Source organism: Canis lupus, chromosome 1 (assembly GCF_003254725.2).
Source record: "Canis lupus dingo isolate Sandy chromosome 1, ASM325472v2, whole genome shotgun sequence".
NCBI classification, from domain to species: domain Eukaryota; kingdom Metazoa; phylum Chordata; class Mammalia; order Carnivora; family Canidae; genus Canis; species Canis lupus.
In genome coordinates, this window is record NC_064243.1 from 111,467,709 (window position 1) to 111,487,213 (window position 19,505).

A 19,505-nucleotide genomic window follows, 5' to 3' on the forward strand; every position below is an offset into this window, starting at 1 on the left:
CTCGCGCGCCCAGCCCTCGGCGCATGCGCAAGGCCAGCACCCGGCGGTCCAGCTCTCAGCTCAGTCCCGCGCTACCTCCTCTTCCTCTTTCAGCCCTGCGTTTCTTGGGTGCAGCTTCCGGGGTGCCTAGGCCGGTTCCAGAGTGGCCAATTCCTGCTTTTTCGGTATTCGTCCCACGCCCTTTGTCCCCCAGACGCCCTTTACAGGCCCGTGGCTCGTGGTGGAACCTCCCCCGACCATCCCCGTCACGGAAAGCGCGCGTAGCGCTGCGCCCCAAGAGCCAATCAGCAGCCGCCTTAGGTAAGGGGCCCGCGAGCCCGCGCGAGGCTCGTGCGCCGGCAGGGGGCGGGGCGCGGGGGCGCGTTGGGGGCCCCGCCCCCCTTTCGACCGTTAAACGGTGGCTCTGACCCCCGGCGGGTGTGTTACTGAGTAGGGAGCCAAGAGCGAACCTTAAATTACCGGGTTGGCGGGCGTGGGGGGTTGGGGCCGGTGAATAATGTGTAAATAGGGACTTCGGTTCTGGGAGGGCCCAATAGGGCCTGTAAACTGGCCGTGAAGTATTGCAAAGATCCCAGCGATAGCGTTTAAAGGGAAACTTTAAGTTTGGGGAACACGCTCGCAGAGGGTCTACAAACAGACGCTATACACGCGGAAGGTTTTCCATATAGTGTGTAAAAAGGAAACTTAAGTTGTAGGGTTCCCCACAGGAAGCCTCTTAAGCAGGTGCCTAATTTGGGCGATGCCCTCTGAATACAGTCCATAGACTCCTAAGTTGTAGGGGGGGCGCCCCATGGACAAAACTTGTAAATACACGTGTTTAAGTGTCAGTCCTTAGAAAAATCGTGTGAATCGACCGTTAGGTTCTGGGGGTGGGGGGTGGGCATAAATACGGAGTTAGGAATTAGTGTGCAAATAGACACTTGGGTTCTGGGAGCGTCGCCTGCAAGGGTCACGGGAAGAGATGCGCCAAGGGCTGAGGAAACTTCCCCCACAGAATGCCTAGGTAGATTCCTGACGTCGAGGAGGTCGCCGACCAGAGTCCTGTAAATAAACACAGACTGGCTTCAGAACGTCTTGAGAGAATCGGCAAAGGAGCCTGGAAACATTGGAGGTCCCCAGATTGCATGTAGGTGGACTCAGATTCTGAGGAGCTCCCCCTCCCCCATGGAGCTATCAAGTAGAGGCAAATACTGTGGAAGTGCCCAGAATAACCTGCAGAGGGACATTTTCTGTGTGGGAAGGGGGTCCTCTTGGTGTGTAAACAGACATTTGAGCCCTAGGCTGGATGGAGTCCTGGTGGAGGAGAGAAAAGAGACACGAGGATTGGAATAGGGGGTGGGGCCATCTCCAGAATAATGTATAAACCCACACTTAAGTGCAAATGGAGGAGTCCCAATTTCTGGGGGAATCTCCCTCAGAGACTATAAACAGTCATTGAAGTGCTGAGTGGATCATTTTCCAGAAGCATGTGTAAACAGGCCTTACCCTCCTGTCTCTGAAGGCAGTCTTCAGCTCGGTTTGTGGCTGGAGGAGAGGTCACTTGGAGCAGTGAGGAGCTAGACAGGCCCCTGCCTGGCTAGCAAAATTACTCCCACATCCTGTAAACACCTAACTGCAGTCTGGAGAAAGGGTCTCGCACAGGGACCTATTAGTCACTGTTTGTTTGGATGGGGTAGGGGGGGATTCATAGGATAATTTCACAGGCACTTAAGAGCTAACCAAGGGTCAGCAGACTTTCTGTAAAAAGAGGCAAATCGTTTGAGATTCTGCAGGCCACACTGCCTGTCTCAACTACTCCGCCATTGTATCAAGAAGGCAGCTGTAGACAATGTGTAAATTGATGGATGTGGCTGTGTTCCAATAAAACTTTATTTACAAAAACAGAAGGCAGCCCTGATTTGGTCCATAGACTACAGTTTAACTTGACCTGTGAGCTATATAGTAAATGGCCTCATAGCAAACAGACTGTTAAGTACTCTGACACTTCCCTAGAAGTGTAAACAGCTGGGGAAACTCCCTAGAGGGACCAATAAAGATAGTTAAATGATAGGGAGTGGATTATATAGGTAGCAGTACATTTTATAACATCTTAGGTTAACCACTGGTGAGACGTTGGAGTGTGAGGGATGGCAGACCATCAGAAATGGAAGGTAAACAGACTGACACCGGGTGAGACACCAGATGAAAATAGGCCCTTAAATGCCCCGCATATGCCAGTGTTCGGTTATCAAAACAATAGTTGTTGGAATGAGGACCATGTTACTGATTTGTAAGGAAATGGTTTGCTGCAGTTTGGGAAAGAAGATGTCCCATTTTTATGTGACCCTCCCCCTCCCTCTGAGTTATACTTATTTTGGGGGCAAAGTAATTAATAGTTGGGAATAGTTTTAGCTACAAGTAAGATAAAAATGTATTTGTTTCTCAATACATCCAAAAGTAGACAACATAAGGTTAATAGGGGACCCCTGAATCATTTTCTCCCACGCCTTCTTTCCTTCCTTCCAGTCCAGGGTGGCTGCTTGAGCTCCAGCCTGCACACCACATTCCTTCCAGCCAGGAGGAGGGCAAAAGGCATGTTCTAGTGTCTGAAGGGAAGTTTCTGAAAGCTGCCAAAACACACTTCTGGTGTCCTACCATTGGCCAGAAAGAACTTAATCACATGGCCATCTACCTGCAAATTATGCTGAGAAGTGTGTTCTGGGCAGCCACGTGCCCTGCTTAGAACTGAGGGTTTTAATTTTTTTGGAAGAAGTGAAGGTAGAATAGATCTTGAGCCAGCTGGCAATCACTACCACAGCCACAGAACTCTCCGGAAAATAAGTGCCTTCTTACTCCAGGGTAAGCCAGATAGATTTAAGAGCATCTCTTCACCCTGAAATCAACCTCTTTCTCTCTGTAGGCAATCATGTCTGAGTCTGGCCATAGTCAGCCTGGGCTCTATGGGATAGAGAGGCGTCGGCGGTGGAAGGAGCCTGGCCCTGGCGGCCCCCAGAACCTTTCTGGCCCTGGTGGTCGGGAGAGGGACTACATTGCCCCATGGGAGAGAGAGAGACGGGTGAGTGAGTGGGCAAGGGCAGCATCCCTGTATCCACTTGTTCCACAAATGTTTTTTAAGCACCTGCCATGTGCCAGGCACTAATCTAAATGCTGGGCATCTGTCTGTGAACAAAACTGGCCTCATGGAATAAGGGCAGAGAGTGACAAAGGGAGCTGTCTTAGATGAAGTGGACAGAGAAGGCCTCCCTGAAGAGGTGAGGAAATACACCACGACAAAATCTGAGTGAAGAGCGTTCTTGGACAGATATGAAGCAGATGTGAAGGCACTGAGCTCTATGTCTGGTATATTCAGGGAGTAGCCAGGAAGCCAGTGTGGCTGCAGAGGCTGAACAAGAAGGGAAGGTGATAGAAGATAATGTCAGAGAGGTAACTCAGGCCAGATCACGTTGGACCTGAGAGGCCTGGGAAGGGACTTGGGATTTCACTGAATGAAATTGGCATTGGAGAGTTTGAGCTGAAAGGTGCCATAAGCTCATGTTTTAAAGAGTCATATGATAGCAGCTGTTTCTTTTTCTTTAAGATTGATTTGATAGGGAACACGTGCATGCACAGCATGCAAGCCAGGGGAGGGAGAGAAACAAGCAGATTCTGCACTGAGCTCAGAGCCTGACACAGGGCTAGAACCCCTGACCCCGAGATCATGACCTGAGCCGAGATCTAGAGTCACATGCTCAACCAACTGAGCCACTCGGGCCCCATAACGACAGCAGCTGTTACTGTCTGTTGAGCAGCATGTGGTATGCTGGCACTGTGCAAAGTGCTTTAACATCATTTGGGTCTTCCTGAACCCTTTGAGCTACCCCATGAGGTAGAACCTAGGATAGATAGGATTTCCACTAATGAAAGAAAATGAATCTCAGAGAAGGGACTGCCCCAAAGTCACAGTCAGAAAGCTTTGGGGCCAGAACTCAAACCCAGATCCAGCTAAGCCCAAGTCCAGCCTGTTCTGTGTGCTGTAGTGTCCTGGGTGGTGAGTCCGGAGTCTTGACGAGGGCACAGATCCTGTCTTGTTCCTGTCCTGTGCCTAGGGGACTTCTGCCAGAACCTGTCCCTGCCCCCCCCCCAGGATCTTCATCCAGGGCCCTGCCCACCTCTGAGAGGTTTGTTGGGGTGGAAGACCGGTAATAATTGGGACCAGTTTCTGAACCATAAAAGTGCAAACATGAAGAATAATTTGTTCACAGTGAGCTCAGCTCTTGCTTGTTCCTTCCCTTGGGTTGTAGCACAGGTGAGAACAGAGGGTCTCTCTTCCTTCCACACTCAGGCCTGAGGAACATTCCCATCTTCCTATACTGTCAGCTTAAGTCCCTGGTTGAGCAACTCCAGTGTCTCTTGTCTCTGTCTCTGATTTTGCCATTGAGCCCTGGCAGCCTCCTGACTGGTCAGTGGCCTCCTCACACCCTCCATGTCCCCTGCTGCCCTCAGCAACTTCCTCCCAATACCCATGACAGCCCATCGGGTATCATCCTGGACACCCCCACCCCACGCCTGTCAGGCACCAGTGCTATACATTGTGCCTCCTGAATACCATCTCCTGTCCACCATCTTCTGTCTACCCTCCCAGCCTCGGCCCCGGCTGTCCTCCCTCCTCCCTGGCCTTTGGAAAGCCCACAGTCTCTCCTGTAGTTCTGTCTCAACTGTTGCCTGCAGAGTACTTCTCATGCCCTCTTGTTTGTTCTTCACCATAGGCCAGTCTCTCCAGTATATGGGGAAGAAACAGTCCCAGTGAAGGTTCATGGCTCTCATGAGGTTCCTCAGGGAACCAGGAAAGAACAAGGCTCAAACTCAAATCTCTCCCCTTATTAAGCTGACCCTGGGGGTGAGTCAAAAGAAGCCTGAGGAGGGTGAGGTGTGGGAATTAGACCACTGGCTTGGCAAGCACAAGAGTGGAGCTGAGGGAAAATCGGGGTAGAATCTGTGAGATAGCAAGCCCCTGTCTCCCCTCTGCCTCATGGACCGTGGACCGTTTACAAGTTCATCTGCTTTCAGCCTTGCGGCAGTCCCATGAAGCACTTCTATCCTTGTTGGCCAAGTGAGGAAATTAGCCGAAGTGAGGGTGGTTCCTTATTCAAGTTCACACAGCCAACAAAAGGCAGGGCCAAGTTTGAACCCAGATCTAGCTCCAGAGCCCTGGCTCCTCCTGCCTGGTCTTGTTATCTGGCAGAGGCAGCCAAATGTGTCCTGGAACTAGGCTGCCAAGGCTCAAATCCTGGCTCTGTTGCTTATTGACTGCATAACCTTGGGCAAGCCATTTCAACCTCTCTGGACCTCAGCCTCTTCATTTGTAAAATGGAGATAACAGTATGTATATCTCGGGGTTGGTGGTGGAACTGAAGAAGTTAATACATGAAGGTATTTAGAATTGTACCTGGCACATGAAGGCCTTCGGGAGTGTCCAGGAGAGCCAGAGGAGCTGTTCCTGAGTCACTGCTCTCCCTCACCACAGGATGGCAGTGAAGAGACGAGCTCTTCAGTCATGCAGAAAACCCCCATCATCCTCTCAAAACCTCCAGCAGAGCGGGTGAGCAGGGAAGAATCTTCTGAAGGGGGGAGGCCGGGAGCATTTAGGTCAGTGATCTCTCCCATTGACTGGAAGCTTCTCTGTCCCATAGTCAAAGCAGCCACCACCTCCAACAGCCCCTGCCGCCCCGCCTGCTCCAGCCCCTCTTGAGAAGCCTATCGTCCTCATGAAACCACGGGAAGAGGGGAAAGGGCCTGCAACTGTGACAAATGCCTCAACCCCCGAGGGCACTGCCCCTGCACCCCCTGCAGCCCCAGCACCACCCAAGGGAGAAAAGGAGGGGCAGAGACCCACACAGCCTGTGTATCAGATCCAGAACCGAGGCATGGGCACTGCTGCACCAGCAGCCATGGACCGTGAGTTGGGGCCGGGCAGGATCTGGTTGGGAGCTGGAATGCCTTCACACAGACCCTTACCACATCCTGTATCCTTCTTTCTCCTGTCTCCAGCTGTCGTGGGCCAGGCCAAACTACTGCCCCCAGAACGCATGAAGCACAGCATCAAATTGGTAGACGACCAGATGAACTGGTGTGACAGCGCCATTGAGGTACTGAGATGAGAGGTTGTGTCTCCATGTCCCACATCTCGCCACCTCCACCCCACCTCCCGACCTCCACTCTTGCCTCTTGCCAGATAGTACCAGACTAGACAGCTTTGAGGCGATGATAGAGAAGGAATCAAAGTTCTCACCTGCCCAGGACTGAATTGCAGTGGCTTCCACTAGATCAGCTGTGCTGGTAGTTAAAATACTGAGATAGTTTGATACTGGTTGGCAAGAAAGGACTCCCCACTACCTCCCAGATGCCCTGGGATCTCGGTACCGTCCCACAGCAGGGCAGCCTCCTGGACCCTGCTCCTGTTCCTTTCCTAATTGGTTGGAAGCCATGCTGTACCAGTGATAACTGGTTTAAATGGCACTCCCCTGGTGGCCCCTGCTCTCTCGCTCAGGCCTCACGTTCCTGGACCGTCCTACCTAGCTCCAGTCTCCGCCCAGCCCCGTCACACCACATCCCTGCCCAGATTCTCCTACGTGTGTCTCTTTTCCTTCTCCCAGCAGCTTGGACTAAGACAACATGCTAAGCCCATCTTTTATTACCTGGCCTGCTGCCTTTGTACGTCTACTGTCTCACTGATACCGACTGGGGAGCTTTAAAACAAAACAAAAGCTGGTGTTTAGCAGGCCTACCCTTCACTTGAAATAGAATTCTGCAGTGTTGAGAATATATTTGCACTATCTAGTATGATAGACACACTCCTTCTACATGGCTGTTGGGCACTTATCCACTAGTATAATTAAGGAACTGAATTTTTAGCTTTGTTTAATTAAGCTTAAATGGCCGCATGTGGTCAGTGTCTGCTCTTATAGGACAGGGCTAGCCCTAGGTATTCTGCTCTAATGTGTCTAGGGTTAGGCCCAAGAATAGCTGCTGCTGCTGCTGCTGCTGCTGCTGCTGCTGCTGCTGCTTTTTTTTCCTTTTAATAAAAGCTCCAGGTGGCTCTAAGGAGCCAGTTGAGGACTTCTTTGTTTTTCTTGAGGAGTGTCTCTCACACCCCCTGGTGGTGGAAGGCATCAGAACTGGTGGGCCAGAGGTGAAGGTCTCCGGATTTTCCAAGACTCTTAAATACCACAGACAAGAGCCAGGATGAACTGACCTCCCCTTCCTGCACTCTTTTCCCTTTTTCACGCTTTCATTTGTTTTCCAAACCTGCCCCAAGCCAAAAGCCCTCCAAGAGTCTGTTCCAATGGTCCTGTCTTCCTCCACCTGCCCTTCATTTCTGTGCCTTTCCCCTTCCCCTCACCAAAGTCAGGTTTCCCTTTTTCCTACCGTGTTCCAGCTGCACTGATTTCCTAGTAGCTTCTTGATCTTGCCAGGCTCTTCTCTACCTTGGAATTCTCACAACATCATTCTTTGTGCCACCACATTCATACACAGGCCCTTTGCTCAACTTGGGGTATTGAAGCCATCCAAGTTTTTCTTCATATCTGACAAGGCAGGCAGGCCAGCCACAGAAGTATCCACCCCTGCCCCCTCCCCTACCTCACTCCCACTCCTGCTCCAGCCACTGACAGATTTACGAGAGTCACACGCCTTCATCTTCCCCCAGTACCTGTTGGATCAGACTGATGTGTTGGTGGTCGGTGTCCTTGGCCTCCAGGGGACAGGCAAGTCCATGGTCATGTCATTGTTGTCGGCCAACACTCCTGAGGAGGACCAGAGGTAAGGGGTGTGGAAGGCCAGGAGGAGGGTGGGCCTGGCGATTATAAATGGTGTTACCAAAGGACTTTCACCTCCCTTAGCCTCAGTGTCTTTGTCAGATGAGGATGATTAGGGACTGAACTAAATCTTTGTGTAGCTCCAAGGTAACCAGTCCTTTTCCTCACTCCCTGCATTGCCCCAGGAATGGTACAGAGCCCAGCTTTGATTTAAGCTGACTTCACTCTGAGCCCTGCCACTCACTAGCTAGTTGACTTTGGGCAGGTCATTTTACTTGTCAATATCTCACTTTGTCATCTGTGAAGTGGGTTTTTGAAGGATAATATCAGGAAGGCAATAGTTAACAAGAACCTGACACAGAGCAAATGCTTGCAGGATATTGGTTGATAAGGCCTGGTAACTAGAACAGGGAAAGAGACCTGGATGTAGGCCATGGGTTCTAGAGCAGAACAGAAGCTGTTCTGTCCTGCATTCTTGAGGAAGGATGGGGAGGATTGTGAAGAGTAAAGTATGAAATCACAGGAGAGGATTTGGAGGAAGAAGGAGCTTAAGAACTAGGAACCAGAACTGAGAGTAGGAGAAAAAAGAAAGGGGCTAGGGAGGATGGAACATGTACAGTCTGATTAAGGAAGATTCAGAGTGAGGAATGAGAAAGGGTAGTAGCCACTTGGGATTGTTTAAAATATATAGGGGTTTATCTTTTTTATAAAATAATAAATACTACCATGCTACAACCTTGCATTCTGTGGATGGGCACCGGGGCATATCCACAAACCTCCTAACAGTATATGCAGAATTTTACACATACCTGCAGTCACGCTTTTCTTCTAGAGAAAGGATGTATAGTTTCTACCAGATCTTAGAGGGGCTTGATGGAGACCCAGAACAGGTTAAGAACCACCATTGTGACAATATACATCCACTAGAGCCAGAGCTGTGGGGGTTTCCCTTCCTCCCAGGTCACCTCCATCTCTTCTTTTCTCTATTCAGTCATAAGTTCACCTTGGCTGTGCTTGGGAACAGTTAACAGCTCTCTCAGATGGCACTCTCCATCTCAGCATCCCCCAAATAGCAAAGTTTCCCCTCAGCTCCAAGTTCAGATTCCTGAGCTAGAGAGACTCCTGCTGGCCTACCTAGTCTTTTTGAGCTGCGTCATCCTGTGGCATGGTGGACTTTGATGCCAAATCTAGCCATCAAGTCTCTTGATTAGGTTAAGAATTCATCTGCTTCTCCCCTTCATTCCTATCTCCTGGTCTAAGCCTCTGACATCTTCCCTGGAGGATGCCAAGAACCTGCTTATTGGTTTCCCTGCTTTAGTTCAACTAGTATTTATTGAGTGCTTACGATGTGTCAGGCACTGTTCTGGGCGCTGGGGATATACAGCCAAACAAAACTAGCAAGAACGTTTGTCGTCATGAGGCTTAATTTTAATAGGAGCAGTAGCAAACAAAATAAGTTACTCGACATGTTAGAAGATAATAACCACACGGGAAGGGATTATAGGGAAGCGGTATGGGCGCTAGATGACAGTTCTAAATCGAATAGTCAGGGAAGGCCTCTCTAAGGGGGACACTGAGAAAAAGCAGACTTGGCGGAGGGAGAGCGTTCTAATCAGGGAATGGCAAAAGCTGGCCTCTGCAGCAAGAGCTTGCCTGGTGTATGTGCAAAATGACGTGCAGGCTGTTGAGCTGGAGCAGAGGGAGCAAGACGGGAAGTCCTAGGTGATCAGGTCAGAGAGGATAAGGGAGGCCCGGGGTGTTGGGCCTATAAGTCGTCATCCACTCTTTCCACCCTACAGCCCTCACAGCATAGCACAAGGGGGAGCTTTTCAAAGCCCACATCCAGTCCTGTCACTTCTCTACTTAATTGTCTTCAGGGCTTCTCCAGGCTCATGGGCCAAAGCCCCAGCTCTTTGCCATGCCCCACAAAGGCCTATGTACCTACTTCTTGGTCCCAGGGTCCCTTGTTCTCTGCTTTTACCACACTGGTCTTTGTTGCCTCATACACACCACCTGCCTTCTGCCTGGGATAGTCTCCCATCCTGCATCCCCCCTGCACTTCCCTCTGTAACTTAATTAAATTTGCTTAATTAACTCTCTTCTCTCTCCCTCAGTGTGGTCATTTGCCTCTTTTATGGCATGCCTTCCTGGCTCTACTATCTGAATTATCCCCACTCAGAGTGCTACACATCTCCTCTTCCTGCCACTTGAAGTTAACTGATAGCTGTTAATTTGTAAGGTAGACCAGAAGGTAGACCTTCTCTCCATGGAAGCAAGACTGTCCTTACTGCCACATCCTGGTATCTGGTACATAGGAGGTCTTCTGTACAGTGTTAAGCAGGAGGATATTTGCTCTGTGTCAGACAGCATGCAAAGCATTTCAGGGAGGTGGGGGTTACCTTTTGAGAAGTAGGTACTCTTACCCTGATTTTGCAGTTAGAAAGAGGAAATAATCTCTTTGTCCAAGCCACAGAATGTGACCAAGTTGAGCTCAGTGGTTAAGGCAAGGCTCAGCTCTGCCTGCTTTGCTCTCGTCTCCCCATCCAGCACAGATAGAATTGAGGGAGACTCTTCTCATAGGAAAAGAACTAGGAACTGAGTTCTACAACCAAACAGCCTCTCACTCTGGGGGCGGGGAGAGCTCAGTGCTGTATCTCCAACGCCTGGCCTGTGACAAGTGCACTTGGTAATTAATAGCTGACAGTTACACATCACTGCATATCAGGCAAGTTCCTAAGGGCATTACATATAGTAGCCTCATAGTAACCCTAAAAGTTTTGAGACTGTTGTTATCCCCATTTACAGATAAGGCAACAGAAGAGAAAGATTAAGGACTTGCCCAAATCCACATAGCCAGGAAGAGGCAGAGCTGATATTTGAATCCCAGCAGTCTAGCAAAACCCCTACTCTTAAATACCTCAGGTTGCTGACTTCATTAAGTGAGTTAACAAACCTACTTATGAGTGGGGGTAAAGTTATATGGAATAAAATGTAAGACCCCAGACAGCAGGGGCCACAGATGGAAGGCTTTGTGGGCAGGAAGGAACCATGTCCCACATGCTCCTTTCACAGGGTCATACTCCGGAGGTGTCGGAGGCTGAGAGCCAGACCTCTTAACGTACTCCACCTGTTCCTCTCCACAGGGCATATGTTTTCCGAGCCCAGAGTGCTGAAATGAAGGAACGAGGGGGCAACCAGACCAGTGGCATTGACTTCTTTATTACCCAAGAGCGGATTGTTTTCCTGGACACACAGGTGCCAACCTCCACGTGCCTCACCCTACTGCATGCCACACTCAGCTCCACCCCTGGGTATTTATAAGCCAGAATCCTGCTTGGATTCCATGTGGTTTTAGCCAAGTTGTGTCTTTTCTTGGCCTTTAGTCTCTTATCAAATTTTGCCACCCTCCCCTCCCATCCATTCTGTACATAGTAGCCTAAAGAATCTTCTAGCAGAGTGGTCAAATGTGTGGGCCCTGGAGTCGGTCTGTGTATGTCCAGATTCTGCCTTTAATTCTTAACAGTTGGGTGACTTGAAGCAAATTTTTTTTACCCTCCCAGACCTCAGTTTGTCTATAATTGGGGACAGTAATTGTACTCAGTTTCACAGGATCATTGCAAGGATTCAGTACAACAGTCCAGACCAAGTGCTTAGCATAAGACCTGGCACGTATTTAATGTTTGGGCCCATCACTATCATTAGAACTGACCCGTCATATATTTGGCAGTTTTCCTCGTGTTCTCCCTTGCCCTCAGGCAGAGTCCCTATTCCTTAGTGTGGCATTCAAGGCTTATAGGGCTTGCCTCCTTCAGACTCTAGTCTCCCCTTTCTGATGTAGCTCTAGCTCCACCACACACACCATAAGGCCTCACCATGATCTCTCTTCCCTCTGGGCTGTCCTCATCCTGTTCCCTTTATCTGAAACCGCCTATTTCTCATTTTTCTTTAGTGGGAAAAATATTATTGCCTACCTGCAGGGTTTTGTGAGGCTCCATTCAGGGCTTCACAAGTAAAGTCCTAATGACAGTACCTGACAAGAAGTACATACTTCGTACTCTTAGCTGGCAGTACCGTGACCACAAGAACACTGTCCCCTTGCCTTGTTGCCTGGCTAATGCCCAGAAGACTCCGCTGGGGTATTGCCTTCTCCCAGAAGTCTTCCCCTCAGAGTACCCACCAGTGCCATGTGCACCTTCCATCACAGCACTGATTTATCACAGTCTGCTTTTTGTGTACTGCTCCCACACCTGATCTACCTGGAGCTCTTCCAGGAGGAACACTGTTGATCAGGGCCTGGCCCATAGTTGGTACCCACTGAATGTTGATGGAACAAAGTTCTAGTCACCGTAGGCATTGATAGCACAGAGAGTGGAAAACCTACAAATGTGGTGTGAGATCTGTGAGCCAGGCCTATGCAGGGGCCACCGGGACCTAAAAACAAACTAAATTGCTGTGATCTGGTTCCAAGACCCACATGGAGCAGAATGGGAGCTAAAACAGGACAGAATAGAGCATGGAGTGCTGGGAGTTTTAGAAGGCCAGCAGTTGGAAAAGCCTCTTACTTAAAGAATTCCACTCACTGCACCAAGAAGTCAATAAGACTGCCAAGCCGATTTAACTCTTATGGTCTTTAAATGGAATGTTCCTTTGAGAAAAGGTGATGAACTCACCACTGATTTTTTTTTTTTTACACCCACTGATGCAATTTTTAAATCTTCACCAGTTTTCACACTATTCATTGTTTTTTGACCAAAGTAATTATCATAGCAAAGTTTTGAAAGCATTTGAAACAACTAAGAGAAGAAAAGGCTCTTGAAGGGACATGACTCCTTCAAGTCAATATTACATTTATTAGCACTAGAAGAGTTCCCTTTGAGCATGAGGCACTTGAGAGTGGTGATTTTGTAAAAGAACTGGCAGAAGTGTACCTGCTTTGAAACATTGTTCTCTCACTTCCTCTCACTGACTAGCACTCACTTATGAGAAACCACCCATGTTTCTGACCTTATTTAGTCCCGAGAGAGGTGAGGTATTTGCCTTCAATGTGTGCAACTTAGGTGGTTGTGACCTTTAGGGTCCTGGCCACCAGTCCCTTTCCTGACACCTTCTCTTCCTTGCAGCCCATCCTGAGCCCCTCCATCTTGGACCACCTTATCAATAATGACCGCAAGCTGCCTCCAGAGTACAACCTGCCCCACACCTATGTTGAGATGCAGGTGAGGGGGCCAAACCAGTCCTTGGGGAGAGGTCTTACCCTTCCCCTCAAGATTTGTGACAGAGAGCTGGTGGGTTGACCTAGTTTCTGCTTCATGAAGAGCCTTGGGTGCCCCAAGAACTGTAGGAAAGAACAGTATTGAGAGTCCTGTCTGGCTGTGTTCCTTGGAAAAGGCATTTTCTCCCCCCTCCCCCTCCAGCCTCATTATCTGCCTGTGTAAGGTGGGGGTAATCATTCCTACTTTGCCTAACTCAGGGATGGCCATAAAGGAAGTGCTAGGATAGTCTGGGCACACAGAAGGTGCTTAGAGGCTCTGAGGCCCTTGTCCTGCTGCCCCCTCAGCTAAGTCCTGGGAACAGGGACCCCAGTCTGGGCAAAAGGGACCTTCAACTCTCTTGTCCCTTCCTGCCCATTTGCAGTCACTCCAGATTGCTGCTTTCCTCTTCACGGTCTGCCATGTGGTGATCGTTGTCCAGGACTGGTTCACAGACCTCAGTTTATACAGGTGAGGAGCAAGTGGGGAGGGGGAGCCAGGCAAGAGATGGGGACCAGAGACCCAGCCGCTTGCCCACATCTCTACGTTCCACATAGCAGCCACAGGGACCTCTTTAAAATGTGAGTTGGAGGGATCACTACCACCCAGTATACACACACTTCTAGCTCTCCACTGACTTTATGCATCACTCAGAATAAAATTCAGTCTTCCTACATACAAGATCCCCTACACGGGACAGTCCCAGTCACCTCACTGACCTTCTCTTCTACCACTTTCCCTCACTCCTTCCATTAAAGGCCTGGTGACCTCATGGCTATTTCTCATGCAGCTTATGATCTCTGCACTCTGTCCCTCCCTCAGCTGGAAAGAGAGGTCTTCCTGCAGACCTCAAACACCCTCCCTCATGTCTTTTGGACCACCTCAGGCTGTTCCTTATCTTACAATGTACCGCCCCCCTTTCTTCCCTGCCTCTTATCTGCTGTGTTTTCCTTCATTGCATTTATCACTCCCTGACAAGACATCACAGATCTCTACCGTCTGTCTCCCCCAGTAGAATGTAAGCCCCAGGAGGACAGAGTCCTGAGTGCCTCACAGAGTGCCTGGCACAAGGTAGATAATACACATTTGTTGAGTGAGTAGCATAATCGGAAACTGGCTTGTCCATCTTATCCATCTGCTCCAGGCATGTGTACCATTCTGTTGGTACCCTGGCAGGTAGGCAAAGGGAAGGAGTCCTGCCCGAAGCAGCTGGAGGTTCTAGAAATGCGCCCTGGAAAGAACTGGCTCAGAACATGAGGCACAAGGGTTCCTCTTGCCCTCAGGGGGTCAGTGTGGAGGCCAGCCGCCTTGGGCACAGAACTCAGACAAAAGGAAGGGACAGGAGCTCATGGGGAGGGGAGAGCTGAGCCAAGGGAAGCAGGTATCTCCAAAGTGAGGCAGCCCTGGGTTTGAACCCTAGCTCTTATTAGGTGAGTGTCTTCTTTTTCCTTAGCTCCTCATAGATCATTTTATGCAGATTAAATGAGTTAAAGAATTCAAAGCATTCAGCACAGTACCTGATACCTAGTAAGCAATTGATAAATGGAAGCTTAATGTTTATTTTAGGAATCCTGGGGGTGGTGGTGAACTGTGGGTCTGGCCAACAGTAAAAATGAGCTTCTGGGAGAGCCAGCTGTCATGACCAGATCTAAGGGTCTTATTTCTGAGACAGCCACCGCACCACCACCTCCACTATTGTGTATTTGAATTCATTCACATGACAAATATATTGAACATTTACAAATGCCATTTAGTGTTTTGGGTACTGGAACACAAGTGTGAAAAAAACAGACTGCCCTGTGGAGTTTACATTCTGATTGGGGCATGGACGCGGGCCAGCACATGGCACAGCCTAGCCATGGGCTTCATAGCAGGTGAACTCCTTGAAACTGTGGATGACATACAGTTTGTGTCTGTATGAGGAGAATATCTATAATGCTTAATTGGGTCCCATTATCCCCTACTTCAGATAGCAGATTTATTCTATTTACATATTTGGAAAACTTATTTTAAAATAGCATAAATTGAATAGCATAAAATAGCATAAATTGAAATTTAGGTCCACACAGAAACCTGCACATGGATGTTTATAAAGCATCTTCTGACTCTTGATTTCGGCTCAGGTTGTGATCTCTGGGTTGTAAGATCGAGCCCTGCATCAGGCTCTGTGCTGAGTGTGGGCCCCCACCCCCTTCTGCAAGCTCACATACACATTCTGTCTCTGTCTTCTTTCTCTCTAACAAATAAAACAGCATTATTCATAATTTACAAAACTAGGAAGCAATCAAGATATCTTTTAGTAGGTAAATACATAAACTGGTACATTTAGACACTGGAATATTATATCAAACCATGAAAAGGCATGGAGGAAGTACATATTCTTAAGTGCATATTACTAACTAAAAGAAGCCAGTCTGAAAGGGCTACTGTACCATTCCGACTATATGACATTCTGGAAAAGGCAAAACTGTGGAGACAGTAAAAAGATTAGGGATTAGGAGGGGAGAGAGGAGTGAGTGGATAGAGCACAGAGGATTTTTAGGGTAGTGAAACTATTCATTGTAAAACCCCGTGGTGGATACATGATGCTTTTGCCAAAACTCATAGAATACACAACATCAAGAGGGAACCTTAAGTAAACCACAGACTTTAGGTGATAACGATGTGTCATAGGTTGGTTGGAATGTTGATGGTAGGGGACGCCATGTGTGGGGGGGTGGGCAGGGCATCTGGAAATCCCTGTACTTTCCACTCAGTTTTAGTGTGATCTTACAAATGCTTTTAAACAATGAAGTGTTTTTTTTAATAGCATAAACTCATTAAAAGGCACGTACAGTTGGCATGGGTCCACAGATTGGTGTCTGAGAGAGTTGTCTCTGAATTCCCTAAAATTATGTGAGAAATAGATATAGATGCAGCATTTATCTGAGTGTGGTTGTCGCTTTCATCAGACCCACAAAAGGAGCCCTGACCCTAGGCTGTGAGGTAGGGGGAGCCAGTGCCAGAGCACCAACCCTTGGCCCCAAACCCCAGGTTCCTCCAGACAGCAGAGATGGTGAAGCCCTCCACCCCGTCCCCCAGCCATGAGTCCAGCAGCTCCTCAGGCTCCGATGAAGGCACGGAGTACTACCCCCACCTGGGTGAGAGACTTTCTGGGGGCTGGAGGGGTGGGCAGGGGAAGAATGAGGGGTGAAAACCAGGGGCACAGGGGAGGTGGAGAGCTGGGAGGAAGAAAGAGCAAATAGCTGCTCCTTCCTCAAAGGTTCCCACATGGCCACCAAGGGCATGTACAAGAGTCTGGGTCTGGCTCCTTGATCAGAATGAGCACTTTTTGCAGACAGGACCCACATGTGCCCAATTTTCTAGCCCTGGTGTCTCCACAGATTTCCAGAGTGAGTGTGGATTTAACCCAAGTGGCCCCAGGTGCCCTGCTCTTTCCCTCTTTCAGCTGCACACATGCCAATCCTTTGCCAGTTCTGTCCTTGCTCAGCTATGCTCTACCTATGTCCTGTTTTCAACAAAGATCTGTCTAGTTCACTTAATGCTACCCTAGGTGGGGTCTCTTCTATTTCCTGTCTCCCAGGCCCTTGGGGGCCTTCCTGTCATACTCCTGATCCTGTGGCTATCATCCCCTTCTGTCTTTTCCATCCAGACTGGGGACTCTGGGGGGGTGGAAGCCAGTTGTGACTCCTATCTAGGTCCCCAGCATCACCCCGTGCAGGGCCTGGTGCTAAAGCAAAGTGACATGTCATGTAAATATTTACAAGTGCTCTGAACCCAGGGGTGATGGCCGATCTTTGGCATGAGAAGGGAAGTCCACATAGCCAAATCCCAGCGGCCTCACGGGACCACATCTCTCCACCCCTCAGTCTTCCTGCAGAACAAAGCTCGCCGAGAGGACTTCTGTCCTCGAAAGCTGCGACAGATGCACCTGATGATTGACCAGCTCATGGCTCACTCCCACTTGCGTTACAAGGGTGAGGGTCCCTGAACCACCCCCCAAACTGGCCAACAGTCTCTCGATTCCTGATCTGGTCCCCTGGCCCTGATGTCTACACTGGCCTCCTGACCCAAGTTAGACAATCATCAGACCTGTGCCTCCCCTGCCCCTCAGCATAGGACCCGCAGGCTGATGGGTTCTCTCCTCCAGGTACTCTGTCCATGTTACAGTGTAATGTCTTCCCCGGGCTCCCACCGGACTTCCTGGACTCTGAGGTCAACTTGTTCCTTGTGCCCTTCATGGACAGCGAGGCAGAGAGTGAAAACCCACCAAGAGCAGGTATGGTTCTTCCTCAGGGGAGTCTGGTCTGGGACGATAGAGACCCACACTGGTCCCTAAGGTGCTTGGACCCTTTCTTAGGAGCATGTTTTCAAGTTGTGGAAGTACGGGAAGAGCTGGGCTGGGTCTGAATGTAGAGGTACTCCTGGTATTTCAGCCCAGGATTCTAGATGGTTAGGAGAAGGGAAAGGCCCTCCCTGCCAGGCTGACCTCCTTATCCCCCAACCTTAACTGTCCAGGACCCGGTTCCAGCCCTCTCTTCTCCCTGCTCCCTGGGTACCGCGGCCACCCCAGTTTCCAGTCCTTGGTGAGCAAGCTCCGGAGTCAAGTGATGTCAATGGCCCGGCCACAGCTGTCACACACGATCCTCACGGAGAAGAACTGGTAAGAGCTCTTGGCAGAGGGGTCAGTGTGAGGGCCCCACCCTGGTGCAGACAAGAGGAAGTTCTCAGTGGTCTCGCCACATCTCTATTTCCTTTTCTGAAACGGTGGTAATTGCTTCCATGCCAGGCATTGTGCTGTTTCATGTGATCTTGAGTCCTCCCCAGTAGCCAGTGGGGTTTAAGTCCTGTTACCAGTTTTACTAGTGGGGAAATCTAGACTAAGAGAAAGGAAATGTCATGTAGCACCATCACACACCTGTGGCTAGGTGTCATTTGATGGTGAGTAGTAGGACCAGTGAGCCCAGTCAAGCTCGAGGAGGGTTTATTCTGAGGCCCTGAGTGTAAGCCTTGAGGCCCTGGAATGCCCCCACAGCAGCTGCATTCTCCAGCTCTCTCTGGATGGCACAGCTTCACTGTCCCCCTCCACCTTCCCTCCTTCGCTGGCCACTGGCTTTCTCCGCCCTGCTGTCACAGAGCCCTGAACCTCCCCAGCCCCAACATCACATGACTCTCTGTGTCCGGAGCCCACAACACATCTGCCAGATCCAGGTCTGTACCATCTAATTTCTAGAAGACACAAATTTGAGAGGGAAATAGCTTCACCTGGTGCAGCCTTTAGCGTGGCTCCCCTGGGCCTGCAGTCAGCTGTGGCAGAAAGGGCTGGGAGCTCTCTTCCTTTCACTGTCTACAGCAGAGGCCAAGGCAGGCAAGGGTCATTACAAGACCCTGCAGGGAGAGAGAGGGAGAACCCCAATCCACAAAGGCCAACACCGAGTATGGAAAGAAGTTTGGTCTCAGAGTTGGGGCTTTGAGGCCTTTGTCCCAGACCAGGCACCCTCAGCTTTGCTCACCCTGGGTGAGGTCTGAGAACCTAGGCCTCTCCCGTCAGCATGGCCATCTTCCCTGCTTCTTGACCGAGGAAGCTCTTGTCTCAGGTCATATGGCTCGTACACAGGACCTGTTTTCCCTCCTGGCCAGGGTCAGCATGAGGCTGGTGGGCCACAGCCAGGCAACTGACTGTGGACCTCCTCCCACAGGTTCCACTATGCTGCCCGGATCTGGGATGGCGTGAAAAAGTCCTCTGCCCTGGCAGAGTACAGCCGCCTGCTGGCCTGAGGCCGAGGGAAGGAACGTCATGCAGAGAACCCCCTTCTGGGTCCCCATGAATGGTTAGGGAGCATCACGTGTCCTACTCCCGTGCTGGGGTGGAGCGTGGCAGCAGGCCTGATGGATGAGGGACCGCGACGTTCTCGCCCAGAGACATGAGGTGTCCAGGGCCAGGCCCCTCACCCTCAATGGAGTATTGTTCCGGGGGCAACTTTGAAATCCCACCCCCACCCTGGGGTAGGGTGGCCCATCCTCAGTTCCCCACAGGGACAGGCAGTGGGAGTCGTCTGGATGGTCACCAGGAATCCCAGGTTCCATCTCGACCTCCCTCTGCAGGGACAGGAGCAACAGGTCCCTCCTCCCTGACTCTAAGCCTGATCCTGTAAGGTGCGGCAGGGTCTGGGGAGCTCTTTGTTGGGGCAGATCTGGTGGTTTGAATAAAAACAGTCATGCAAGCCTGTTCTGGTGCTTTTCTTCTGCTCTCCCCAGCATGTTATCCTAGGGAGCAGGGCACATTTGGGACACAGCCACTGTAGGTCATAGAGCTGTCAGGAGCAGATGAAGACAGTCTCTGCTAAGGAGGAAGCCCCTAGAAGGGAGTATTCTGTTTCTGGGGTGACATTAAGCCTCCCATCTCTGTGCTACTGATAGGAAAACACAGTCCCTTCCTTTGGCTAAATGCAGTTACTACCCT

The 19,505-nt window shown here is 50.1% G+C and overlaps 1 protein-coding gene across 10 annotated transcripts in view; it reads left to right on the plus strand.

Moving 5' to 3' along the window:
• The first annotated feature begins 159 nt into the window (after positions 1-159).
• SMG9 (SMG9 nonsense mediated mRNA decay factor) overlaps positions 160-19,505 on the plus strand; it is a 31,535-nt gene continuing 12,189 nt past the window's right edge. For 2 of the 10 annotated variants that reach the window (XR_007410476.1, XR_007410481.1), the window contains exons 1-14: positions 160-300; positions 995-1,126; positions 2,900-3,055; positions 5,504-5,578; positions 5,670-5,934; positions 6,028-6,125; positions 7,685-7,797; positions 10,937-11,048; positions 12,914-13,009; positions 13,428-13,513; positions 16,076-16,182; positions 16,912-17,019; positions 17,193-17,321; positions 17,561-17,705. Coding sequence is in view for 3 of the 10 variants with exons in the window: in XM_025424735.3 (XP_025280520.1) it covers positions 2,906-3,055; positions 5,504-5,578; positions 5,670-5,934; positions 6,028-6,125; positions 7,685-7,797; positions 10,937-11,048; positions 12,914-13,009; positions 13,428-13,513; positions 16,076-16,182; positions 16,912-17,019; positions 17,193-17,321; positions 17,561-17,705; positions 18,742-18,820 (1,563 nt within the window). In the remaining 7 variants the exon portion in view is untranslated. The other 8 variants (XM_025424735.3, XM_025424737.3, XM_035712529.2 and 5 more) reach the window with 8 other exon arrangements.